This window comes from Sphaerodactylus townsendi, linkage group LG01 (genome assembly GCF_021028975.2).
Source record: "Sphaerodactylus townsendi isolate TG3544 linkage group LG01, MPM_Stown_v2.3, whole genome shotgun sequence".
NCBI classification, from domain to species: Eukaryota; Metazoa; Chordata; class Lepidosauria; order Squamata; family Sphaerodactylidae; genus Sphaerodactylus; species Sphaerodactylus townsendi.
In genome coordinates this window covers 172,870,834-172,897,397 of record NC_059425.1, presented here as the reverse complement: position 1 = coordinate 172,897,397, position 26,564 = coordinate 172,870,834, and the positions used below count along the sequence as shown (strand labels likewise).

At 44.3% G+C, this 26,564-nt stretch overlaps 1 protein-coding gene across 4 annotated transcripts in view; it reads right to left on the bottom strand.

Annotated features, from left to right (window-relative positions):
* FBXW11 (F-box and WD repeat domain containing 11) overlaps positions 1 to 26,271 on the bottom strand; it is a 145,651-nt gene extending 119,380 nt beyond the window's left edge. For 2 of the 4 annotated variants that reach the window (XM_048500028.1, XM_048500044.1), the window contains exons 1-2: positions 25,935 to 26,271; positions 1,716 to 1,795 (exon numbers count right to left, since the gene is read on the bottom strand). Coding sequence is in view for 2 of the 4 variants with exons in the window: in XM_048500020.1 (XP_048355977.1) it covers positions 25,935 to 25,979 (45 nt within the window). In the remaining 2 variants the exon portion in view is untranslated. The remainder of the gene's footprint in view (positions 1 to 1,715; positions 1,796 to 25,934) is intronic. The other 2 variants (XM_048500020.1, XM_048500036.1) reach the window with 2 other exon arrangements.
* Positions 26,272 to 26,564: the final 293 nt, after the last annotated feature.

Below are 26,564 nucleotides of genomic sequence, written 5' to 3'. Positions count from 1 at the left end.
GTATGTTAGTTAACAGTTTTAATGACTTCTATTCAACAGACAAACATTTTCTGACTTTCTTCAGCCCTTTCTAGATAATGAATTATACGGCATTCATGTCTCGATTTTTTTTTTAAGTTACACAGAACAGAAAGGAATCACAAGTGGTTAAACATCTTCCCCAACACTGTTAGAACTGCTCTTTACAACTGATTTAGCTACTACTCCAAGTATGTTCTCACAGTCCTTAGTTGAGTGTCTCCATGAAGTGCAGTAATGCCAAACTATGGCTTGGCACCAAATGAATGAGCCATGTGCTCCCGTCTCCCCTCCTGGGCCAGGATTCAATCAGTTCCTTCTGCTTTCACATACCTATAGCTTGAAGTTACATCGAAACCACTCAGTAATGGTTTATGCACATTCCCTTCCAAGCCAAGAGAGCAAGCCACAGTTTGAAGCAGATTTGCAATCCTGGCTTAAAAAGGACCATCACAATTCCCAGTTTTCTAGATAAAATGGCGAACTGTGGATTGCAAAAAACTAACAAAATGAAACACAGTGCAGGAAGGGATGAGGGGTGTGTGTGCACATGGCTCATTTCTACTGTGTTAAGCTATGATCTGGCATTATACAGAGAGCCAGTGTGGTGTACTGGTTAAGAGCAGGTGCATTTTAATCTGGAGACCCAGGTTTGATTCCCCGCTCTGCCACTTGAGCTGTGGAGGCTTATCTGGTGAACCAGATTCGCTTGTGTGCTCCAACACACGCCAGCTGGGTGACCTTGGGCAAGTCACAGTTCTTCGGAGCTCTCTCAGCCCCACCTACCTCACAGGGTGTTTGTTGTGAGGGGAGGAGAAGGGAAAGGAGACTGTAAGCCCCTTTGAGTCTCCTTGCAGGAGGGAAAGAGGGAATATAAATCCAAACTCTTTTTCTCTTCTATATGTGAATCAAGCTCAAGTGTTGCATTTGCTGTATGTTAAAATCAAGCTACTTTAGATGGCCAGAAGCTGTTCCTAAAAACCAAGAACTGCCCATTTGTTTATGAGCTATTCCAACGATTTTCTATCAACCTGAGCAAATTTACAATGGTGGTAGAAACCTGGTCCCCACACTTCAGAGCCACACACCTATTTTTCTTTCTCAATCTAAGAAACTGATACACATAGAGCTACTGTCCCTGAGACCCACAACTTATTTTTCATTCCATCAGGACTGAAGACTTCTAAATTGTTTAAACATGAGTGAAGTATCACCAGTGAATGAATCACAGAATCATAGCATTGGAAGAGACCACAAGGGCCATCAAGTCCAACCCCCTGCCATGCAGGAACACACAATCAAAGCACTCCTGACATATGTTCATCCAGCCTCTGTTTAAAAACCTCCAAAGAAGGAGACTCCACAACTCTCCGAGGCGATGAATTCCACTGCCAAACAGCCCTGACGGTCAGGAAGTTCTTCCTAATATTTAGGTGGAATCTCTTCTCCTGCACCTTGAAACCATTACTCCGTGTCCTAGTCTTTAAGGCTGCTGCAAGAAAACAAGCTTGCTCCCTCTTCAACATGGCATCCCTTCAAAGGATGCTCATGAGATACACCAAAGAGTCCCTTGCATGACCACAGATTATTTTTGCAAACTTTCTACTTTTAATGTTTTTGGGAACATTATGCAGCAAAACATTTTAGTGAACTGAGCTATACATTAGTAACACTACTTAGTACAGGGAATTTCTTACCTGAAACTCTGTTTCTGTGCTTCAGATCCACCAATCCAGAGTGAATAGGGATTCGAATGGGGTTTCCTTTTCAGACTTGTCTGTCAAAAGAGAGCAGCCAATCATCTTCAGCTTGGTGTATCTCTACTTCTTTCCTGAACGAAATTCCAATATGCACTCCTAATGTTGTTAGAAAGACAAGGAAACCTATACAGCTAGAAGGGTCCCAGTAGCCATTAAATCAGATGAGTCACCGGATTGGTGGATCTAAGACAAGAAACTAAATTAAAGACAAGAAATTGCACTTTCTCAAATGTTAGTCAACCAATCCAGAGCAAATTATTTCACAATCGCCATAAACATGAACTTAAAGACAGGAAATGGTCCATTGGGTCACTTACCATGAAGGGGCCTTCTCTTGGACGGCAGAAAGGCATCTGGATGGGTGCTCTCCACCCCAGCTCAGGGAGGCAGGAAAAGGAATTTCGTCACTTCTTGTCGAGGCTTGGACCCCGCCTTTTGCCAGTATTCAACTGACCAAGCCGTTCGAAAAGTAACTTAGGAACCACATCTCACAAAAGGAGAAAGAACATATACACAAGAACAAGTGTGACACAGGCCTTTACAGTAGAACAGACAGAGAGGCCTAAACAAACAGCCTGTAAACTCTAGTAAGTAGCTAACTGCAACACATATACAACGACCATTAAAAAAGGTTCGGGCGGAATTTGTTAGAGGAGGAACACATAGTATAGCGAATGACGCACAGGGAGGACCTAGATGCCTTTCTGCCGTCCAAGAGAAGGCCCGTTCATGGTAAGTGACCCAATGGACTGTTCTCTTGGAGGCGAAAGGCATCTTGATGGGACCTCCCCAAGCAGTGTCCCAAATTAGGGTGGGATGTTGTTACGCTTCTATGATGTGTTCCAAGACTCTCTGACCAAACACGATGTCGGCAGCCCCTTACGATTGTAGCCTATAATGCTTAACAAAGGTCGAGGGGGTTGACCAGATAGCTGCCCTACAAATCTCTTCTACAGATGTGTTATGTCGGAAGGCAATGTTGGTAGAAGCTGATCTGGTGGAGTGAGCATAATGCCTTCTGGCACCGGTAAGCTTGAGGCTCTATAAGCCTCCACAATACAGGTCCTAAGGTTGGAACTGATGGAGGCTGTCGACATAGGGAGGCCTAGATTAGGATTGGAAGTGTTAATGAATAGGGTCTGTGACTTCCTGATTGATTCCGTTCTAATAATAAATGCTTTAATTGCCCTCCTAACGTCTACGGCGTGCCAAGAACGTTCTTTAGGATGGGAGGGACGGGGACAAAAGGAAGGTAATACGATCTCCTGTTGCAAATGAAAGGCGGATGTCATCATGGAACACACACAGATTAGGATCGATGGAGAGGGCTCTGAGTTCCAATACCCTTCTTGCTGAGGTGATAGCTGTCAGGAACAGGGTTTTCATCCTGAGCCACCGTAGGTTGATAGTCTGCATTAGGTCAAAAGGAGACTCAGTGAGGGCCGAGAGCACAGTGTGTAGTCTCCAGGATGGGAAACGATGGCAAACTGGAGGTTGAGATTGTTGAACCCCTTTAAGGAACCTCAGTACGTCCGGATGTTCTGTAGCCGGGAAACATTGAAAATGATGCCATATGGTAGAAAGGGCAGCAACTTGTCTCCTCAGTGTGTTACTACAGAGTCCAGATTCGAATCCTTCTTGGAGGAATTCTAAAAACAGATGATAGAAGAGGATTCTCCGGATCGATGCGTCTGGCCCTGGCCCAGCTAACAAATTTCTTCCATGTGTAGTTGTAGATTGTGGGAGTGGAGGAGCATCTGGAAGCCATAAGGGTGGGGCAGTCACCTTCTTCAAGTAGCCCTTTGTGGTCATTTTCTCCACTCAACAGCCAGACGGTCAGCTTGAGCCACTCTGGATTGGGATGGAGTAGAGGGCCCTGAAAAGGGCGTAGTTGTTGTAAGGGGGGCGTGGAAGCGTCCCCATTGGACTAGATCTATGGCTGCAATCAACATTCCTAAGAACTTGACCAGGAACAAAAGAGAAGCTGATCTGGGCTGCATGATGGATCTGGTCATCATCTGGATCTTGGAAATCTTTTCCTCTGGGAGAAAGAAGGCATTCCTGTTGGTGTCTATGACAGCACCCAGATGAAGGATCCGTTGTGTTGGGAGGAGAATGCTCTTTCCTGTTGATGAGGAACCCATGATGTTGAAGTGTTTGGACGACTAGTTCTAGGTCCTGGAAGTGCTGACTCTCAAGAAGATCGGCCCAAATAGGGATGTATGTGAATACCTCGTTGGCACAGCAGAGTGACTGGGGCCAGGAGAATTTTGGAAAAAACGCGGGGAGCCGAGGCAAGGCCGAAGGGAAGAGCCCTGAATTGATAATGCTTGCCTTCTATTGCAAACCTCAAGAATTTCCTGTGTGATGGTCTGATGGGAATATGAAGGTAAGCTTTGGCTAAGTCTAGAGAGGTCAAGTAGTCCCCCAGTCTGAGGGCCTCCGAGATGGTACAAAGGGATTCCATTTTGAACCTGCGAAGTTTTAGGAACTTGTTGACTGTTCTAAGATTGAGGATTGCCCTCCAGTCCTCACTCTTTTTGGGGACTGTGAAGAAATGAGAGTAGTGACTGGAGAAGGCTTCTTCTGTTGGGACTACTTCTATAGGATAGACAACAGATGCTCGACCACCCTTAAGGTTCTCGACGCTTTGTCCTTTTGTTTGCTGAGAGGTGATGATAAGAACTTGGTAGGGGGAAGAGATAGAAATTCTATTGCGTAGCCGTAAGATATCGTCTCCTTCGTCCACGTGTCTGCATGGTCATGGTGCCACACCTGCTGAAAAAGAAGGAGATGGCCTCCCACCGGGGGGCAGTCAGGGCTTGGGTGCTCCCTCTGTTCTGACATTCTTGTCAAATCTAGACCTGAAGTTCCCTCTGCCACGAAAAGGAACCAGATCCCTTGTTCGACCAGTAGTTATTCTTGGAGTACCTGGGGGTCCAGGAAGAAGATTTTCCATCTCTAGAGGCCCTGGGGAGAACCCTGTGTGAGCGAAAGGAAGAGGGAGAGGACCTCGGCCAAGACTTATTGCTGTCTGAATGGAGAAATTTGGGGAGGGCCTTCTTTTTATCCTTGGTGACAATCAGGATGTGTTGCAGATCTTCCCCAAACAAGGATTTTCCCTGAAAGGAATAGCTGGTAAGGAGAGTTTTGGAATGAGTGTCTGCTTGCCAAGATCTGACCCATGCATTGCGACGGGTCACCAGTGATGAGGACATGGCATGTGATGAAAGGATCACGGCGTCCAGTGTGGCGTCAGCAATGAAGGCAGCACCCGTTGTTAATAATGGCGGATCTGGGGCTCCCTCTCTGACTGCAACTTGCTCAGGTGGCAAGAGCTCTAGGGCGCGGTTGGCCCATACAAGGAGGGCTCTTGCAACAGTAGATGCAGAAGCCAAGGCCTTGATGGAGTTGGAAATGGATTTGTGAGTTCTCTTCAGCATTGCATCTGACCTTTTATCCAGGGGATCTCTGATGTTCTCCTCTCCTTCCTTGACCAATAGGCCCGCTGATGTGGAGTGGCCACTATAGGCGCATCGGCTGCAGGAACCTGGAGGATAGAATCCATGTATTCCGGAACCAGATAACGTTTTTTGACAGAGGTCAAGGAATGTTTGTTGGCAGCTGGAGGTTCCCACTCCTTCTTGATCTTTTTAATAAAATATTCTGGGATTGGGAACACCAGTCGGGGGTCCTCATCCTGGGGAAAATAATGCTTACTGCCCTTGGGGCAGCCTTTGATGGGAGGGAGGGGAGGCTCCTGGGACCTGGGCATCCTCTGGGTCCTGGAGATCCAGAGCAGATATAGTTTTAGTGATGAGGAAAGCTAATTCCTCGTCCTTGAAACACTTGTGGGAGTTATCGGGTAGAGAAGGAATTTCTTCAGAGTCGGAAAAACGTTCCCCTGAAGGGTCATCCTCATCGGCACTCTCTTCATCATCCCTGGGAAAATGCAAGGGATTTGTGGATGAGTTCCTAGTATGTTCCCTGGAGAAATCAGGTGCTGGCGAGGGAGATCTAGAGCAGACTCTCACGTTCCCGTGAGGAGGGGGAGGGTCCCGTTGGGAAGATCTATGATGTTCCCTGTTAGATCTTTGAGATGATTCTGCTGGACCCAGCGATGGGGAGCAAGGGTAACCCCTAGACCCATACGCAGATGCTTGTGTTGCCCCTATAGCAATTTGGGTGGAAGAGGAAGACTCCCCAGCCCGGTGGAACTGCCGCAATTAAATCTCAATTGCCTTGTTTAGAAAGCTGGCAAAATCAGAGGGAGTGAGAGATTACCAGTCAAATGGGGCTTCAGCATCAACCAAGTTGACCCCCTCCTCTAAATCCACGTCTGCCCTTCCTTCACTATCCTCATGCTGTCTGCTAGGAGAAGGGACTGTAGGGGGACCAATGCTGCTGCTTAGAGAGGCTCCGCTCCCATCTAGTGAGTGTAGAAGCGATCGGTCAGGCTGAGGGGAGGGGGGAGCTTCATCCATCTGTCCCCTGGAGGGGGTGTCTGGCAGCGCACTTGTCTGCTTGTTTTCCCCTGTTGTTCCTTCTTGGAGCAGCAGCGCCGCCAAAGAGGCAGAAGGACGGGGCGCTTCTTGGAAGTCAGCTTCGCTGGCCCACGATCCCCCTCAGGACGGAAGTGGGTCAAAACGGCCGCTTTCGATGTTGAGCCAAGAGGTTCTTCTGTAAAAGCAGGGGCTGGGCGTTTTCAGGAGGATCGGGTTGCCTCCGCAGCCGATCGATGGAAGTAGCCCCTGGGGGGTGAAAAACACTGATCGGCCATTGCGGATGGCACGTAGTTTTGGCGGGAAGGAGTGTGAGGGAAGGTGGAGGGGGGAATGACAGGGCCTAAGCCTGAGGCCTACACTAGTTCTAACCAATCCACCCAAATCCACCATAGGAAACCCTCTACTCACTCATCCACCAACAGAAGACAAACACCAGACAAAAGTTACAGACAGGAGGACAGGTAGTTAGAAGAAAAGACACTCAAGCAGGATTCTGGTGGAGAGGCCAAGAATTTCGTGCACTCCCTGGCAAGGAAGGAAAGAATACTGGCAAAAGGCGGGGTCCAAGCCTCGACAGGAAGTGACGAAATTCCTTTTCCTGCCTCCCTGAGCTGGGGTGGAAAGCACCCATCAAGATGCCTTTCGCCTCCAAGAGAAGAAACAGTCCAGATGCCTCAAATGCCCATTCAGGCCTGAAGAATGAGAGGCTGCTGCTCACGAAACACAAACACAAAGCCCCTTTAGATCTGCAGAACTAGTTGTCCTGTGCCTCAGATGAAAGCCTATGAACAAGCTCATCCTCCGTTCTAGATGCAACATCTAGTACATTTCTGATATGTCAGTAAACTGGGAAAGTTTAGGCCTTCAAATAAAGTGACAGCCCCACCACTATTACCTTATGGACAATATAACTATAACGACAAGGTAAGAAGCTCTTAGTCATGGTGACCAACGACAGCTTCAACAGTGAACACGATGATTCTTGCTGCCAGATGCTCATGCCCTAGCTTGAAGAAAGCCAAATCCATTTCAGAAAACAAAATGAGCACATCCTGATATATCCGCTTACATATAAGTTAACATGTTAAATGAAACTATTTAAAAAGTTTATAAACCCAACTTCCTCCTGACAACTAGGACAGTCTTGTATCTTAATAAAATCTTCTCGTATCTTAATAAAATGTTTCACACATCTTTTCTTATTGCCAGACTTAACATTGGAATGGGGGAGAGATCAGGAGCAATAACGCCATATTCTGATACAGCCACATAAACAGTCCACTATTAGGGTACTAGGTCAGTGGTTTTCAGCCAGTGGTATGCAAGATTTGCATAACAATTACTATCTGCTGTTCCTCAATCCCTGTGCTTACCTGCAAGGTGTGACATGCCATCTTCTGTCTACGCTACTTGCTGCAAATCACCTATCTATGCCCTTTTGACATGCCAGCAGTAATGTGGCAGCAATAGATACTAACAGCAATAACAGAATGCCTGTAAACATATATATGTCCTTCTTGGAGAGGAAATGGGTTTCTTGTTGTAATCATGATGGGACCCAGGTGCTTTGATACAGTGACTGGTAAGAGGTAAGATATGAACAGTTGAGAACCGCTGAAGGCTGCATCATATCTAGATTTATGGATTTTGCTATGAGGTTCGCTAACTGCACAATACAGATTCAGGTGGGGGGATGGTGCTGCTGTCACCTCATGCTCCAGTCTCCAGAGGGCTTTCAGGAAGCAGGGGAGGCAGAAGAAACAAAAGGTCTCTCCAGCTGCCTGAAAGCCCTTCATAGAGGAAAACAGAGCCACCCAAAAAGGTGGTGTATGTGTCCTCACTGCTGTCGGCATTTCTTGGGTGAAAAGCCAATCCGAGCTGACAAATGTTGGCTCCACCTCTGGGAACACCCCTGGGATGCCCCCAGTTGCACCAGTCTACAAGTTAGGCTGACGTAACTCTGGAAGTGGCAGCTAGAGATAGGTCGGGTGCCACAGAGCTCCCCTGCACTCCCTCACCTCCTTGTTTGCCCTCCCAACCGGCATAAATGGCACTTATGCTGGTTGAGAGGGCAAACATAGTGGCTGTTCAGCCCCCCTCCACATCTGGATTGGACTGTAAGTGGTCACTACGCTGCTGTCTGATTGGTCTACAAAGCACACCTTCAGATGGCATAAAGCTTATTGAATCGATTATATACATTAGATCAGGAAAGAAAAAAGACACAACTAACATATAAGATACTGGATCATTAGAGGGAGCATTTAAACAAATGATACCTTGATTATAAAGCATTAACCTTTATTATAAAATCAGTAAGCTTTTATCATTAAAAAGGCAAATTGTATTTAAATTCAAAACAAGAGAGAAAAAACATAACAGAGAATATGCAACTTAATACTGCTGGTAACTGACATGCTGATTAATAATTCATAACGTTTCTGAGGTCACATTAGTTTTTGGGGTCCTTTACTAGAAAGCAGAACACACAATGATTTACAATGAGAAATAAATGAACATGCGAGGACTCTGCACAATTAGAACACTAGCATAAATCTGTGCATGGTTTATACTCAGATTACTCTGTATAATTTTCCCTTCTGTAAGAAATCTTGAAGAAGCCCTTTAGTTCCAATACAACTCTTTCTGTGCATTTCCTTCACATGCTAGTTATTCTAGCAAATCACCTACCCCTCCAATATACCTTAACATTAAAAAATTATTTTTCTGTTTCAAGGAAAATCAAATTTGGCCCTGTACTTAGCCACACTTGGCTCTAGAACCATAGGCTGGAGACCTCTATTTTAAATAATAATTATAGTTAGATATTAAGTATGCTTTCCTTCTTACTGGCTCTTCTCCATTAAGTTGTAACAGGCCAAAAAGGAACAACTCTATTCAGAAGGGGGGAAAGTACACAAGCATAAACTACATAAAAGAAATAGTTCCCTACAAATTTGTGGTAGTGAAGAATAAGTGTTGGCACTTTTCATTTCCCACTTGCACACAAATAGAACAAAAATTAACCTGTACAGTGATCCAATTACCTTACACGACTGAAGTCTTTCCATTTTACAATGTTATTTTAAGTGAGTTTTGTGTGCTAGATTGATGCCTTCTGACAAAGCAAGTGACAATAGTAAGAGAATAAAAGAAAAGGTGATGCACCCAGCCCCCCTGCAGGCTGTCTTCAAACTTCATCAGCAAATCTGAAGAGCTTTCCTCCAAAAGAGACATAAAGATGCCACAAAGTGACAATAGCCTAACTTCTATTTATTTAGATTTCTAATCCAACCTATTACTTTGACTGACATCAGGCAGCAATAGCCCAAGATTACCAGAGGCCTGCTTCAAGAAGTTTGGCTGGCCAATACAAAACAAGGCGTGATTTCCTATTTGAGCCTTGTGAAACTCTTCCCCCCCTGCAGTCTTCTCCTGTTCCCATCTCATATTTCTCTGGGCTATACTCCCTTCCAAGACTTGTCTCCTAAAAAATGCCTTCCCTCTACCCTTCCACTAAAATCAAAGCAGCTTAATGAATTGCAGCCAGAACTTCACCACCTCAAAATTCCTCACTGCATTTAAATATAAATCATTGAAAGACAAGGGAATTGGAAATAAAGAATAAAATATTATTTGACAGTATTGCTTTAATTTAATCTGTATGTAACAGGACGTAAGTAACCATTTCAGTTAACAGGTGATTACAAAAACATGCATAAACGGAGCCAATTTATAAGTTTCTCATTCCTCAGCATTTTTAAAATTCCTGCTGAAATAAAAAAGGCAGAGGGTGCATTTGCATCCCAATCCTAAACACACATTTCACTGATTTCACTGAAATTAGTTTTCTCACTAGCAGAAAGGCTAGTTGGATCCAAACTTATAATTACAGCAGCTAATTGTAACAAGGAAGCATGTACAGCCAAAAACCCGACGACACAAAGTGGTTCTGTGCCAATCTTACTTAAAGGATACTGATGAAACCAATATTGTGGTCTGTTTATCTTGAGGGGAAAAGAAAGTATATAAGCACAGAGGTACAATGCCTTTGAATACCAGAGGCTGGGACAACAGGATTGTTTTCTTTGTGCACTGTAGACTTCTCCAAGGATCTGGCTAGCCACTGGTGAACTCTGGATTACATAGATCAGAGGTGTCCAACTGGCCCTCCAGATGTCAATGGGTTATGATTCCCATCAGCCTCTGTCAGCATGGAATTGTAGTCCATGAACATCTGGAGGGCCAGAGATGGACACCCCTGACATAGACCTTGGTGCAATTTAGTAAGGTTCCTCTTAAATTTGAGATGCAACACATAAAATCTAGTATGCCGTTCACAAAATACAGCAAAACTTTTCCATTCACCGAACCTGGAACAAAAACCATAAAATTCAAACCAGATGAAGTGAGTCACACCACCAAAGCTTGCTTCACAGTGCAGCTTTGGCAAGCGATCGAGTCATAAGAATCTCAAAATGAACTACTTCCTCATTTCATTTAATACATTGCTATTATTTGTCAAAGTAATTATTAGCAAATCACCTTTCCTCTAAATAGTCCACTCACAATATTCTGAATTTTCGTATCAAACTGCTCTGTTCATTCCAGTAGCCTTATATTACCTCCTTTTCAAAAATCCCTGAAGTTTGTTGTCACATTAACTATAACTGAAGTTATTCTGAAGTTATTAAAATGGATTCTTAAATTTTCACATAGAATAATTTGTTATATCATTAAATATCTACCATGCAAGTAATTAACTTTTTTCATAATATACAATTTGAATTCAGACCATGCTAGGATACCATGTCTCAAAACAAATTCAAATTTTAACTTTTATTTGATCCAATAAAAAGATCCACTTCACCACTGACACTTAACACAACATTATTTTCGGTATTGTAATTATCTGCTTCTGAAGTTCCAAGTTACAGTGATTTGTAACACACATGAAATTCAGACATTAGGGAGGGAAAAAAACCTTTTTTCTCTTTCAGCTCACTTATCATGCTGTTTAACACTGAATTTCAGCCACCCCCTATTTATCTAATATTGTATCTGCAAAATGTCGCTGGGCCTTTTCTAGGGCCTGTTCTGTTGCTTTTCCATCAGTCAATTTAGTGGGAAGATTTCAAAAAGTTCCACGGTCCAGGACAGCATGTGTTTGCAATTCAGGAGAAGTGGACTCTATGTCACACATCCTACTGCATTGTGAGCTCTATAAAGGGGAAGGGAAGTCGTTAATTCAATCATTGTTAATTCATTATATTAATCCAATTGCAGTTGACTCTGATTTTGCTCTTACCAGAATTCTACTGAGTTTCTTTTATATCTCTGCAGGCAGCCAAATGTTGTATGTTAGCATACAATAAGCGCAGATCTATGTAAAGACAGGGAGTAGTACCAGTTGATGGTGGCTGTAAGATGATGTCGTAAGTTGATGCTTCTTTTGGGCGTGGATTTTTGTATATATATGCATAAATTGAATCTGTTTTTGTTTTCTTCTTGCTGGCCTTGTGGCCGTAATAAAATCATTCATTCATCATGCTTAACAGTCAATTATTTTGATAGCTGGCTATCTGTTAATTCCAAGATGAGATCAGACATTACAGCCAGCCATTAAGAATCTGAAATAAGAGTGCAGTAGCCATCTATTTACCAGAAGCATAGCACTAGTCACTAGTTTGAGAAACCCACAAAATGGCAGACTGGCTGCAGAGTTCCCGTGAAAATAAAAATAACCAACAATGAGCCAGTTACCAGCTACCTCTGGTTGTGTTCAATGGGCAGTGGCTATCCCTTGGCATACAATATACAGGAACGTGTTCTTTAGAGTATCTGGCTTTTTAACAGTTCTGTCTACTTGGAACATGAATTACTTCACTGCATATGGAAAAGTGTTTCAACAGACTCCAGATAGACAGTTGGAGGATAACAATCCATATGCAGGTAATGACATTTCAGTTCTAAAATTCCTTCCTGAAACCATGCAGGATCAGTGGTTTCAAAGGCCTGTGCTGTTGGTTGCACTTGCTCCTGAAGTATAAATTAACACAAACCATGAGATTCCTAGAAATGTTCTGCTAGGATTTGACAGTCTTTGTGTTGAACAAGCTACAAACCACAGAGTAATAGTCAGTGTTGTATCTAAGGGAAAACAGAGGGGGGCAATGCCCCAGGCACCACTTCAGAGTGTTACAAGTGGAGGGCACTTTCAGTGGCCATTTCCCCCCCATGAGAGCTGCTTTGCACTGCCTGCCACCGCTGCCGCCTCCTCGTGTGCCCCCACCCACCAACCTCCACTCGAGAGGTAAGCAAGAGGTTGAGGGCACCCTTTCCCTCCGTCCTTCTCTGAGGGCACAATTGGAGGGGGGCAATTTCAGTACTTGCCCTGGGCACCATTCTCTGCAGGGATGCCACTGGCAATAGAGAAAACAAGGAAAATGTGCAGGTTGACATGAATAACGAGAAGCCAATGGCACAACAGGGACAAGAGACTCTACAGATTTTGCAAAGTAACTACAAAATTGGATTAAATCACTGCCTTAACTCAAAATTTGAAATCTAGATATTTACCAAGAGGCATCTCCTCCATCCTGTCTCAAATATGCTGCTCAAATACTAATGTCTCTTTTTGAACCAGGCTTAACATTTGACACTCCGTATGTGGACAAAATAAGCTGTTAGTTTAATTCCAATCCACATCACAAGCCCTAACTGATTTTCACAAACAGTTCCAAAAATTCAGTTTTAAGGGCAGAGCAGAAGGCAAAGCCAAGAGCTCTCCACAGCCTTGGGACAGAAAAGAAATGATGCTTGTCTAACCAACTGTGGGAAGCTCCTCAAACTAACAACTTGGGGTTTACAGAAAGGCAATATTTTCTGATTTGCTTTTTCTTGCTTGCCCCTATTCCTGGATCTTTAGACAAATGAGCAAGAGGGGTTTTTTAAACTGTTGGACGCTGTATATTGTACGCTGTATTTTAAATGGGTTAGCTATTTTAATGTTATAGAGCCATATTTATATTTGAGATTATGGTTGTCTGATTACGATTGTGCTCTTCCTGTTATGTTATGTCATTTTATGTTGTACACCGCCCAGAGCCCTCCAGGGGTGGGCAGCATATTAAATAAATAAATAAATAAAATGATGATGATGATGATGATGATGATGATGATGATGATACATGCCACTAGGCCACCTAGATCAGTGCTGACAGTGGCTTCCCCTGGTCTCAGGCAGAACAAGATCTTTCCAAACGCCTACTACCTGAATCCCTTAAGTCAGTGGTTCTCAACCTGTGGGCTCCCACTTCAAGTGACTGAAATCACTGGTCAGAAACAGGGTTTCAAAGGCTATGGCGGTGGTTCTCAACCTGGGAGTCGGGACCCCTTTTGGGGCCAAACTACCCTTTCACAGGGGTCGCCTAATACTCTCTGCATCAGTGTTCTCCATCTGTAAAACAGATAAATGTTAGGGTTGGGGGTCACCACAACATGAGGAACTGTATTAAAGGGTCGCAGCATTAGGAAGGTTGAGAACCACTGCCTTAAGTGGACAAGCAAGGCACTTAACTTGGGTCCTTCTGCAGGCAAATCAACTGCCCTGCCACTAAGCCATGACCTGCTGTTTATGAAAATGGCTACTCAGAACCTAAATGTGTGATACATCAAGCCAAAGACACTGATCGTCATCAATCTTTTTCAACCGCTCCAGTCATTTCCAGCCTCAGGAGGATGGAGTTGATTCACAGCACCTGCAAACAGCAACAGTCATGTGGGTCCATGGGGGCGGGGGTTGAAAAAGTTTCTCGTGCCTCTTCCATTGGTGCAGCTCACTTTTCCTTCAGGAGAGTGCCACTGGAAGTCAGCTTTCCTAAGGTCAGTAATTGCTTTTGAGGGAAGGGGACAGAAGGAAGGAGCACAATCCTAGAACAAGATCCTTGCATCAGCAAATTACTAGATCCAACCCATTCAGAAGCAGTGCAATTTCATTTCATGCCGGGATTCTTCCTCCTCTAAGCCAAACAACCACCAACAGGAAAACTGACACTTACCATAAGGGTTCCTTCTACTCTGAGGAAGGGAGGGCATCTTAGCATGGGTGATTTCCACCAATCAGTTAATGAGGCAGGTCTTTTCCATATTGTTCCAAAGTAGGGGTCACCCTGCTCCTCAGTTCAGGGGCTCCCCAAGCCATATAATAACTTATCCTAGAACTCAGAGAGAAAACTATAAAAAGGAAAACACGCCAAATCAATACTACATAGCTCCAAACTAAACAGTCAGTAAACAAGAAAACAAGACAATCATTAGCAATGTAATGGAAATACATATCCAGAGAAAAACAGGTCTTTGGTCAGTCAAAACTTTCTGCTCCATTACTTAGGGTGGGATAAGATGCCCTCCCTTCTTCGAGGACAAGGAACCCTCATAGTAAGCACCAGCGTTCCTTTCTCACTTATGGGGGGAGAATCTTAATATGGTATGTTCAAAACCAGTAACTCCCTATGTTCGGTGGGAACGGCTCACCTGTCTTGTTTGAACAAGTACAGTAGTAGCCATCTATCAAAGCTATAATCTGTTGATGCAGTCAATGTAGTTGATGGAAAATTCTCAAGTGGAAATTATACCAGTAATCTCAATTTCAACAGTTACCTCTCTACCAGTGTGATCTTTGCAACACTAGGGTTGATTTGGATGGACAAGGGGACAAGTTACCTAAGCCATGTAGTCTGTGCTGGACTGGAGACCTTCTATCCACCTGGGTAAGTGGAAGGAGCTGGGAAGAAATCATCTTACCTAATGAAACTTTCCCTCCAAGAGAAAACAGAGTTACACCTGAAAGCAAAGTGCATCCTTCCTTCAGTTGGTGTGCAGATTAATACAAGGGAGTAGAAGCAAAACCCTAAAGTCAAGAAATGAGAATTACCCTTACAGTTGGAATGTAGGATCTATTCCAAGGGTATCCTGTTGCATGGGAGAGAAAAGGCTACTGATAACAAGGTTCTGAGCTCCAAAATCCCACCTGCTGAATTTAAAGATCAGCAGAGAAAACTTAGAAAGAACTATAGCAGTGGTGGCGAACCTTTGGCACTCCAGATGTTATGGACTACAATTCCCATCAGCCCCTGCCAGCATGGCCAATTACTATAGTTTTTAGAGGGATCCCATTAGAGAGATGAAGTGCAAGATCACAGGGGCCAACAATATCATATGCAGGCACCAAGAAACACAATGAGTATTAGAGAATTGAGCCATACTACTCCTCAGTGAGGAAAAATGTGTAGAACCAGGAATCTTATTTATTGGGTAGAAGAATGGGCGACCATTCACAGTCTCTCTGAATAGGGCACCATCTTTCTTCTTGGGACTTAATCAGATTCCCCCAACCAGAAATGGAGGACTCGTGGTATGTACGAGGCACAGAGCCTCCTAACAGGCATATCTGAAGCCATCAGAATACTGGAGGCAAGATAGCGGACTAAAAAGGACCGTTACTTTAGATTATGTCCAGCAACCAATAGTAAATGTTGGGACACATCAGATATATCAACATGATCAGAAGGACTGGGTCTTGCACTTTTCTAACACTGACCCCTTGAACAAGCTGGGACATGATAGTCCAAACAGCCATGAAAGATCCTGCCTAGAAGTGATTTTCCAAGGCCTGAGGGAGGAGTCTATGGAAGGCAAAGTTTTGGGTTGCACCATCCCATGAGGGAGAAGGGATAGGAGGCAATGGAGGTGCAAGGTCTGACTGAACCTCCAAAATAACTGCTCTTGAGACCCTCTTCAGCAGGAGTCTCCAACCTGTGACCATCCAGATGTTCAAGGACCAATATTTCCATCAGCCCCTACCAGAGCTGATGAGAATTGTAGTCTATGAACATCTGGAGGGCTGCAGGTTGGAGACCCCTTCAATACAGAGTCCCTCACTGACTTATGGGTTTTGCTCAGCCAGCCAGTTTATAATGCCTCATAATGAGTTGGCACTTTTCCTTACACTTTTCCTTACTCCATCTTTTAACAGCAGATAACAGGCATTATTCCAAGAGGCCTACCACATGCCACAGGCTGTTCTACCAGTAAGCCATCACCCATTCCCTACACTGGCAGTATATCAAATATGCACATGAGCAGAAGGCACATCCTGACCCTGAAGTCAGAGGCTCTGTTTTGGAGTAACAGGGACTTGGCACTTTCTTGCTAACATTCCAATTATATCAACTATCTAGATGAGCCCGTGGCAAATGTTCAGGCAGAGCTAATGAACAGAGGCCTGGTGTGACATATACAGACACTTAGGCTTCTTCAAACAGTAGAATGTTGACAGCTCAAAGGGTTTATATGGAATTCCACGTGATTGGGTAGAGAGAACTGCAGAACTTTCTTAGCCAGAGCACTGCGAGTTTTGAGGGAAGAACTGAATTGAACACAAGCGGGAATGGGTATTGTTAGAGCTCTGTTCTGTGGTGGCGAAGAGTCAGTTCTAAGTGAGCTGAGCTACTCTAATTAAGTGCCAGGAAGGACAGATTTACATAGGGAATCTGTGCCAAGGTCCTGGAGTCAACCACAACACCATGATACTCATTAATCATACCAGTGGCTTGGTTAATTTCTCCTGAGGGTGGTTGAGTTTTTGAAGAGAGAAAGGAAAAGTCTCCTGGAGAAAAGCTGCAAGTCCTTCTCTGAGAAGCACTGTGTGAGGGAGACACCCTAGAGGAGAGACTGTCTTCGAGTTAGTGTTTGAGGAACTGTGTAGGTTATATTTACCTGTAGGCAGAATTAAAAGTTAGCATATAAACTAGAAAGTCAAACAGAAAACTATACACCTATACTGACCTCATAATCCCATAATCTCCATCAATGAACCTGAGGCAGCATCCACAGAGTTTCCCCATCCAGGCACCAACCAGGTCATGATTATGTCAGCTTCAGGAAGACAACTGCATCATGGACCCAGAATATGGTAGGTCATTGTTTTAAGGAGGGTTCCAATGTAGGTCCAAGATTGTATGCCCTGACAGACAGGAATGGCGGTTTCAGGCCCTGGTATCAAAAACTGCACAGCTGCGAGACTCCCTGAGGGATGCTGATGCAAGGTTGATAGAACTGTCTCTCACCGTTCAAGGTCTTAAAAGGCTCTTGAAGGAAAGGCTACAATAAGTGTAACCTTCAGCAGAACCAGTAAGGGATCTACAGCATTGTTAGGTAAAGGGCCCGCTGTGCCACATCAATTTATAGAGGTGGGGAGTTGTTTTGGAGGGGTGGGTATGTTCAGGGAGGGAAGGCAAAGGCATTGTGCCTTATGTTATTCATTTTGAAATTGGGAGCGGAATTCCTTTGGACTTGGCAGTGGGAATTGCACTCCATGGTCAGATTATAGTGCTCGACTGCACAAGGACAAGAAAGATCTTGGCCCATAGCCGCTGCCTCTGTGCCCAAACCAGGTTAGAAAGAACCAGGGTTCCCTGCTTAACAACTGCATTCTTGCTGAGATAATTATTGCCTAAGCTTGCACAGAAGAACAGATTCACCCTGTGAGACAGGCCTGCAACCTCGCCTCATGCTTCACTTGGGCCTGCATTTTCAGGGAGGTGCAAGGGAAGAAAGTGAAATTTATGCCACTGGTGTCCTCTAGTTCTCTGTGCTACACTAGCTTTCGTGGAGTCTGCCAGTCCTGTTCCACAGGGGTACAACCCTTACCTCCCTGTTGCACAGGGGTACAGCCCTTAAGAAAGGCCATTTCCATTCTTCATGGGAATGAGACCACCCTTGGCTTCCTTGACATCTATTGTCTTTCTGCCATCTCAACTTTACTGCTTTTTGGAAGGGAGCATGAAGGAAGGTAGAATAGGGGAAAAAACAATGTAGAAAAAGAAAAGGCAAAGCTGTAAGTGTCCAGATCAGGAGCTCCCATCAAAAACCTGTGCTCCTTGGCAAGGCAGGAAATGAACTGAGGAGTCAGGTGACCCCCACCATTGGAAACAGGAAGTTTGAAACTAAGGGAAGCACCTTAACTGATTGGCGGGAATCATGCATGCCAAAGTGCCCTCCCCCTGAGAGAGGCCTTTGCTTCCCCAAGCCTCAATATGAAAGACATTTCCATTATGCAACTAAATTTCACAAGAGGTCAGGGGCAGCAACCTGCCTTTATGGCTTAAGGTGAAAGAAATACAGATGAGAGAGCAGCAAAAAATAAATACATCAATAAAACCTTATATAACCTACAGCCTGTGAGCATGATAAGCTTGACAAAATTATACCACAGAGTTGTTAAATGTAGTCTCATAACATAATTTAGGCAATTTGATTAACCCTCTATCAACCCCAGGTCACTTTATATCTCAGTAGTTTTGTTAATGTCACTCAAAACTTACAAGGGTCATCTGCATAAAAGCAGGCTGCCATGGAGAGCCTGACATCTATGGCAGATGCCACAGATGCAAAAAGAAAGGGGGGGGGGTTGGTTTATGGTATAAAAATTAATTTAATATCCCGGGCCTCTTACACTTGTAACTGACACATGGACTCCACATCCGTACCCCCAAAGCGGAGCACCAGCTTTGCAACATAAGCCCATTGGGGAGAGCAAGAAAACTGTATCCAGACCTTTCCCTGGCGGATCAGCACAGTCCAAGCCAATTGCTCATTTGACTGAGGTCAGAGTGATCTGTGGGCTCTGCAAGCTGGCACAATACTTGCAATCAAAACGTGACACTCATTAAATTACTCAAACATCAAGACATTAAAGGTCCCAGCTATCTTGTCAGAACAATTTTGTCAACTTTTTGTACACTGTGTTGCAGTCCACCAATCTATTACACAGATTTCGTTATTTTGAGGGTGAACTTGTACAAGGATAAACCACTGAAAGATACTGCATAGGATACTTATTCTTATCTGGTATACTAATGAGAGAAGCAACTCTGCACTCTAAGAGAACACAACTCAAAGTCCCATCTCTGTGGGTACAACTCAGGTGCCGTTATGTTCAACGGCCTACCCATTTATTTTAATGCACACAGACTACAGTAGCGAACACCAAGCAGTAGACACTGACAAAACAAATTGTCTTTATGGGATTCTTTAAATGCCTGTACGTTGTGGATTTAAGTCACCTGTAAAGATTCCACATTTGCAGCTGGAATTTTAAAAACAGGTATATACCCTGAGATGAAAGCAATGCAGATCAGACACAGTTTTGGAATACGTTTTCGACTCTACGCAATAGGCTGATGTTGCTAGGGTAAAAAATTTTGCAAACATTTTGATCATACACGGACTACAGGGAGACACTACAAGGATGCTGAACTGGAGAGAGTGACGGCTTCAACCAGCACTTGATTCAGTACACTTTGGGGCGTGCAGAAGCCTATGCCACTTCCTGTTACATCCTCAAAGGACCCCTCCCACAAAACTTGTGGTTGAGCAGGTCACAACACCTTCTAGAAGAAACTGCGAGAACATATATTCATTGATCCCAGGAGAAAGACAGAGTACAAAAGTGCACTGAACATCTGTTGCTGTGCCTAATGAGGAAGCCTGGAGAAACTTGGGTTCAGAAGTCAGGCTTGCCCTGTTTCATGCGCAAGCCCCCAAGCCTCTTAGAAGAAGGGCAGGGATTTGTTCTTAAAGTGAGAGAAACAAAACCTGAAATGGTCTGCAAATTACACCTTGATTAGCAATGGTAAAAATATACAGGAGGTGGCTCAATTAATCACACAAGGTTACTATGCCTATTTCATAGCAAAGATTTCCACAGAGTGCCATTAAGTCTGGCATTTTGTAAAGCATACTAATACACTGAAAATTGTCATTTGCAGTGCTCAATGTTTGTACAGATTATGCTGACGCAGTGTCATATTCCAAAGTCTTTCACAGATTCCTGTTCGTATTTATCAGCTACTTAAAGCAATAATTTCACCTACTAGACCGCATTCATTGCATTCACTGTGAGTACTAAGGGTCAAAATGTCGAGATCCAGCATCACATGCATATTATGAAAAGAGGTTTGCAATCTAAGACAATCAGTTTAAGGACATGATTAATGGTAATAATTTAATTAATAAGAGCACCGTAACAAAAAATTACCTAAACAAACACAGCACAAGCGATCTCTCTAGCATGAAGAAAGTGATTTTTTTAAAAAAGGAAGACGTCTATTCCAAGAAACCGCAAAAACGCCACTATTCTTTCCGCAACTCATCTACCTGGTTTAATTTCCTTGAAAGACCACTAAGCCAGGGGTCCCCAACCACTTTAAGTCGGCAGGCATCTCTGGAATTCTGACACAGTGTGGTGAGCAAAGCCATAAAATGGCTGCCACAGGAGACAGCATCAGCTGTACAATGGTCTATCACACTCCAGCAACATTTGAAAAATCTGCACAGCCACCCACATCTCCAATGGCCAATCAGAAGCCCGACATGACCACACACCCCTTTCCAAGAACACTTTATGGGCACCAGGAAGGGTATCAGTGGGCCTCATGGCATCATGTCGAGGACTACAGCACTGAGAAGCACTAGGGTGCATAGAAAGTGCGTGTTAAATTAACTGAAATTCAGTCCACTTATTCTCAATACTTAATGCTATCAGCATAATCTTTTTCTGAGTTCTTAATGTGCTGAATGCAACATTCAGGAAGCCTATTAGAGAGACAAGAGTCCCACAGAAACTTCATCTTCCCCGTTCCAGTTTCATGAACTGCTTACTGTGTCTTCCCCATTCTCAGAACATTTACAACACACCTGAGATTTTGCCAGGATAGAACCACATGGGACTGAAGCAAAGCCATTATCAAGATATGAAACCTAATTCATACTGTCACCGGGGAGAGTGGGGAACCTTCTTTCCTGTCAAGACAGCAGGCTTGTAGAAAGAAGTGACAAGGGAACTCACAAGATTCCACCACTACAGGAGTTGTTCCACCACCACGGGAGTTGTTCATTTTGCTCCTGAAAGGAAACAAAATGCCCAAACACGAACTAGTGCCCACACGATTTGGCAGACTAAAGGGGAAGAGAACCTCACAGACCAACTCTCCTTCCACATCTATGTTATAACTGTAGCAGCAGTTCTCACTGTCCAATACTGCCACACACCCAAATAAGCAAACCCTCAGAACAGCCTTCTGGAAGGAAAAGAGTGTAATGCTACTCCTTAAGTCGCTCTCACCACTCAACTACAGCAGTTGACTGGCAGACTTTATTCAGGGCATCAGGCAACAGACTTTCCAAGTTCTACTTCACAACACAACAACCTTTATTAGGCATTTAAAATAGGCTCTAGAGCCGTGGTGGCAAACCTATGGCACTCCAGATGTTCATGGACTACAATTCTCATCAGCCCCTGCCAGGGTGGCCAATTGGCAGGGGCTGATGGGAATTGTAGTTCATGAACATCTGGAGTGCCATAGGTTCGCCACCATCACTCTAGAGCGTTACCAGACATTTATGAAGTACAAATCAAGAGTACATTCAAAACGCAGACAGAAAGACTGTATATAGAAGTATACATTATTTAGAAAGTTCTGTCACTTGTAAAAGAAATTTTGCTACTTTTCCCAAGAGCACGACATCTGTATTGTTTAACAGAAGCTCCACAGCAGAATTGTCAGAGTCTCTTTCAGATTTGTCCAGGGCCAGCCGGGGAGAAAAATTCCTAATGCCCACATATCTTGGACAGTCGAGTATAATGTGAGCAAGAGTCTCCACTTGGTTTTTACAGTGTGGACAAACCTGATCCTAGAGAGGGATGGATAAGTAATGACCCTTTGTAATGACCAATGGAAAAGTATTGGATCTGGCCTTTGTGATAATCCATCTCTGTTGGGGTTCAAGTTCTACTTTCAAAGATCCCTCAGCTGAAGAATGAAGAGATTTTATGGACGCCAAGCCTGTGCTACAACAATGGAGTTCCCAACTTTTTTCAAATATGAGGATACATTTTTAACATCAAAAAATTTCACAACCCCGTATGTTAGCAGTTGTACAATATCTGTTAATTGATAAAATACATGGTAACAAAAAGATTAAAATGTTCAGTGAACATACGGGTTCACACGCCTCCTGCAGTAAATCCACACATACCCAGGTTGAGAACCACTGCTATATTAGTACAGAAATAACCAGTACTGTGAAACCTGGAGCATGGAGTCACCAACAAACCTCACAAGGGAACATTGGCAACAGATGAAAAAAATGCAGGTAAATTCTGATTTTTATACAGAGTTGCAATGCTGAGCCACAACAAGAATTCTAACTCTGGCATTAAAATTCAGGGTTGTTGGGTTTTTTTTAACATAGAAGGCTACATAAAACACAGTACATGTTCCTTCCCACCTTTGGACCATTACCAGCAGTGACATCTTATGCAAAGTTATTCCAATCTAAGACAATTAAAATCACATGAACATACTGAGCCGCACCATTAGTCTATCAAGGTCACTCTTTTTTACTTGATTGGCAGCGGTTGTCTAGAGTCTCAGTCAGAGATTGTTTGCATCACCTACGATCTGGTCCTCTTAAACTGGAAATGCCAGGGATGAATCTGGAACCTTCCACATGCAAAGCAGGTATTTTGCCACTGAGCAACAGCCACACCTCTATGAATCAATGGGTTTAGCTGGAGAAACTTGGCACAAGATTACAGTCAGGCTCTTAGTCCCAATATTTTTTTTAAAAATCTCTTTAGTGTCAATTCACTACTGTTACTAAATTAATTTACTTCTTATTTGCTGTAACACTGTCTTCATTTGCCCTGTGGCCATTTTGTCTACTGTGATTTCTCAACAATGCAGAGTTCAGCAGTGTTAGACGTGGATATCATTAACTATACAAAGTATGAAAAAATGGATTCCTTAAATTACAGCCACGTATGTAAACAAAGCCATGCTGTTTTAACATCCTACCTTAATTCTGCACAATTCTGAAGTACAAAAAAGGGATGATGCTTAAGCAATTAGCATCATTACTTACAAAGAAAACAAAATTATGGAACAAGCCTAACCAAAATAAATATTTTCATTTTGCAGCACTGACAGTATACAAGACATTCGCACGCAGAACAACTGCTTCGGAAACAAAAGACCACCCCAAGTCAAAACTGTAGTACAAACACAAACGGGATGTCCCCCACCACACATGCACAACTCCCTGCAATAAGCCACTGAACGTAGGCACTATCCATCCTTTAGAACAAAATACCCATGATGCTGAAGCTCAAGATGGTCTTCCCAACTAAGGAAAAAACTTTCAGGTGAGAGATTTGTTGTGCTAAAGTTCAATGATTAAAATAAATGTGAGATGGACTAATCAGTTTGGGGACAATTCACTGGGCATCAAAATATTACATGGTATTAGCTTCATATTGCTTTTTTGCACCATAGTACATGCTCAGATAAAATACATCACATTTAAACCATCATATATCTATAACACACATACATTGGAGGTTCACAACAGCTATGAAAACAGTTTTTCCCCGTAGCTAATTGACCTTAGGAATATGACTGGTCAAATCAGTGTAAGAAAACAGTGAGGCAAAAATGGAGACAACCAGTCAATATTGTTTCTCAGAAGTTCAGGCAGGATGCAATCGATGCCAGAAGCTTTTCCTCTTATAAACTGTCCAATGTGCGATTTCGGCCCCTGTAGCTAATTTAATTGTTGCTTGCTGGTCTTAGTTTTATGCACACATGGATGTTCTAGATTTTTCCCAAAAAAAACCCTAGTTCGCTATCTTTCCATAACTTTCCAAAACAAATCTCTCAGATTATTCTAACAAGTTGAATAATCCATTCAATATCTCCAGCTTTGGTGTTCAGATTATGATTTTAAATGCAATTTCATTTGACAGTGCTTAAATATTCCAACACTCAACAGAAGTTCTAACAAGAGAAGGAACCAGTTTCTCTGGAAAGTGGTCATTTTTTACTATGATCTCTTAAATGTAAAAAGAGATCTACCTTACAAGAAGGAAATGGCATTTGCGCAAGCAAACATGCACAATAAGGTGGACCATTAACCAGAGGGTCCCTGAAATCCAAAAGCCTCAGTTTGCTGTCCACTCCAAAGAAGAATGGAGAAAGGGAGAATTTTAAACAGTTAAGTTAAACTTCTGCTGCTGAATCACCTTGATTGATCAAAATATACAGTTGCTAAGAGACCATCATAGACACACACACACCCCACCATCCCTGGGTAATAAGGAGGCAGAAAAATGAACTAAGATCTTAACTCCAAAAGGCCATGTGTATGACTGTTGCTAGAACAATGAAGAGGAGTCAGATGATACTTTTTCATAAGGATTTTATTCTAGCATAAACTTTTGTGGACAACTGGGCATTAAAAGAAATAGTCTCATTCACAAAAGGTTAAGACTAGATTAAAATCCTAGCACCTTACAAAACCAACCATATTCCAGCTTCCATAGATATCAGAGCATCTGGAAAAAAAACTGGTCTCCAAAAACTCAAACTAGACATCCCAAAATCACACCTAGGGCTCAAGAGCATCCTCCAAGCAAGTTCGGAAACGAGGGCAAAAGTCACCTTTGGGGGGGGGAAGCAAAAAGAGATGGACGAAGGTGTGGGGGGGGGGGAGAAAAGAGATGGAAGAAGGTGGGAGAAGAAAGAGCAAAAAGAGACGGAGGGCGGTTAAGCTTGAAGGAAGAGGGAAAAGAGATGGAAGAAGGTGGGGGAGAGAGAAAAGAGATGGAAGGATGTGGGGGGAGGAAGAGAGAAAAGAGATGGAAGAATGTGGGGGAGGAAGAGAGAAAAGAGATAGAACAAGGGAGGAGAGAAAAGAGATGGAAGGATGTGGGGGGAGGAAGAGAGAAAAGATGGAAAAAGATTTTGGGGAAGGGAATAGAGAAAAGAGATGGAAGATGATGGGGAGAGAGAAAAGAGATGGAAGGATGTGGGGGGAGGAAGAGAGAAAAAATGGAAAAAGATTTGGGGGAAGGGAAGAGAGAAAAGAGATGGAAGAAGATGGGGAGAGAGAAAAGAGATGGAAGGATGTGGGGGGAGGAAGAGAGAAAAGATGGAAAAAGATTTGGGGAAGGGAAGAGAGAAAAAGAAAAGAGAGATGGAAAGAAGATGGGGAGAGAAAAGAGATGGGAAAGGATGTGGGGAGGAGAAGAGAGAGAGAGAAAAAAAAAAAAAAAGATGGGAAAGATTTAAGAGATAGAGAGGGGGGGGGGAGGGAAGCAAGGCTCGCACTTGCGCTGGCTGCCCACAACACCTGCCAGGCTTTGTCCTGGTGGCTTTGGGCTGCGGCGAGGCAAAGCGGGGAAGGGGGGGAGGTTGAGAAAAGCTGACATAAAGGAGAGGCAGACCCTCTCCCTCCCCTCAAGATTTTATACTGGAGGTGGGGGGGGGGGCGCACCCTAAAGGTGGCTGTCCTAGTTAGAAAAGGGCCTCGCCTTGAGGATGCTCCTGTACGAAGGCAGGGGAAGGGAGGGGGGGTGCCTGGAAGTCCAAGACCCGCCCCCTCGCCCCTCACTGCGGGGAAAAGGAGCGCGGGCGAGGAGAGGCCCTTCCCTTCGTCCCCCTCAGTTGTGGCGTCTCCGCTCCACTCTTCGGGGCTGGGGAAAGGAGTTGAGGCGCCGCTCGGGCTCCGGCGAGCCTCTCCCACTCACCATGAGCTCGATGGTCTTGTCCTCGATCACCGACTCCGGCTCCATCGCGGCTGAGGCGGCTCCTCCTTCCCGGCGGGGGAGAAAAACCCCCGTCTTGATTCTCTTCTGTTCCCCCCCTCCCCGGCCCTGTGAGGAGAAGGAGGAGGAGGCCGCCGCCGCCGCCGCCGGCACCGACAGACCGACAGACCGACCGACTCGCCCCCGCCTCCCTCGCGGCCGCGCGCCCGGAAGAGGAAGTGAGGCAGAAGGCGGCGGGGCGGCGGCGGCGGCACCAACGGCGACGTCGTCTCCCCTCAGCGGCAGCGGAACGGCAGGCTACCACAGAGGGGGAGGGGGAACTACCGTTCCCGAAAGGCCGCGCGGTCCAACGACTACCACGACCGGCATGCACTGCGTCCGGGAAAGCGGGCTTCGCTACCCCTCATTCTTGGCGGCGGGTTTTTTTTTTAATGAGTCCGTCTCCCGGCATGCAACGCGGTGCTTTCCCTTTTAGAAGCCTGACGAGTGACAGCCAGCGTGGTGTCGTGGTTAAGAGCTGGCTGAGTCTAATCTGGAGGTCTGGGTTCGATCCCCCGTTTCTCCATATGAATCCTGCTGAGCGACCTTAGTCTAGTCACAGTTCTCTCAGAA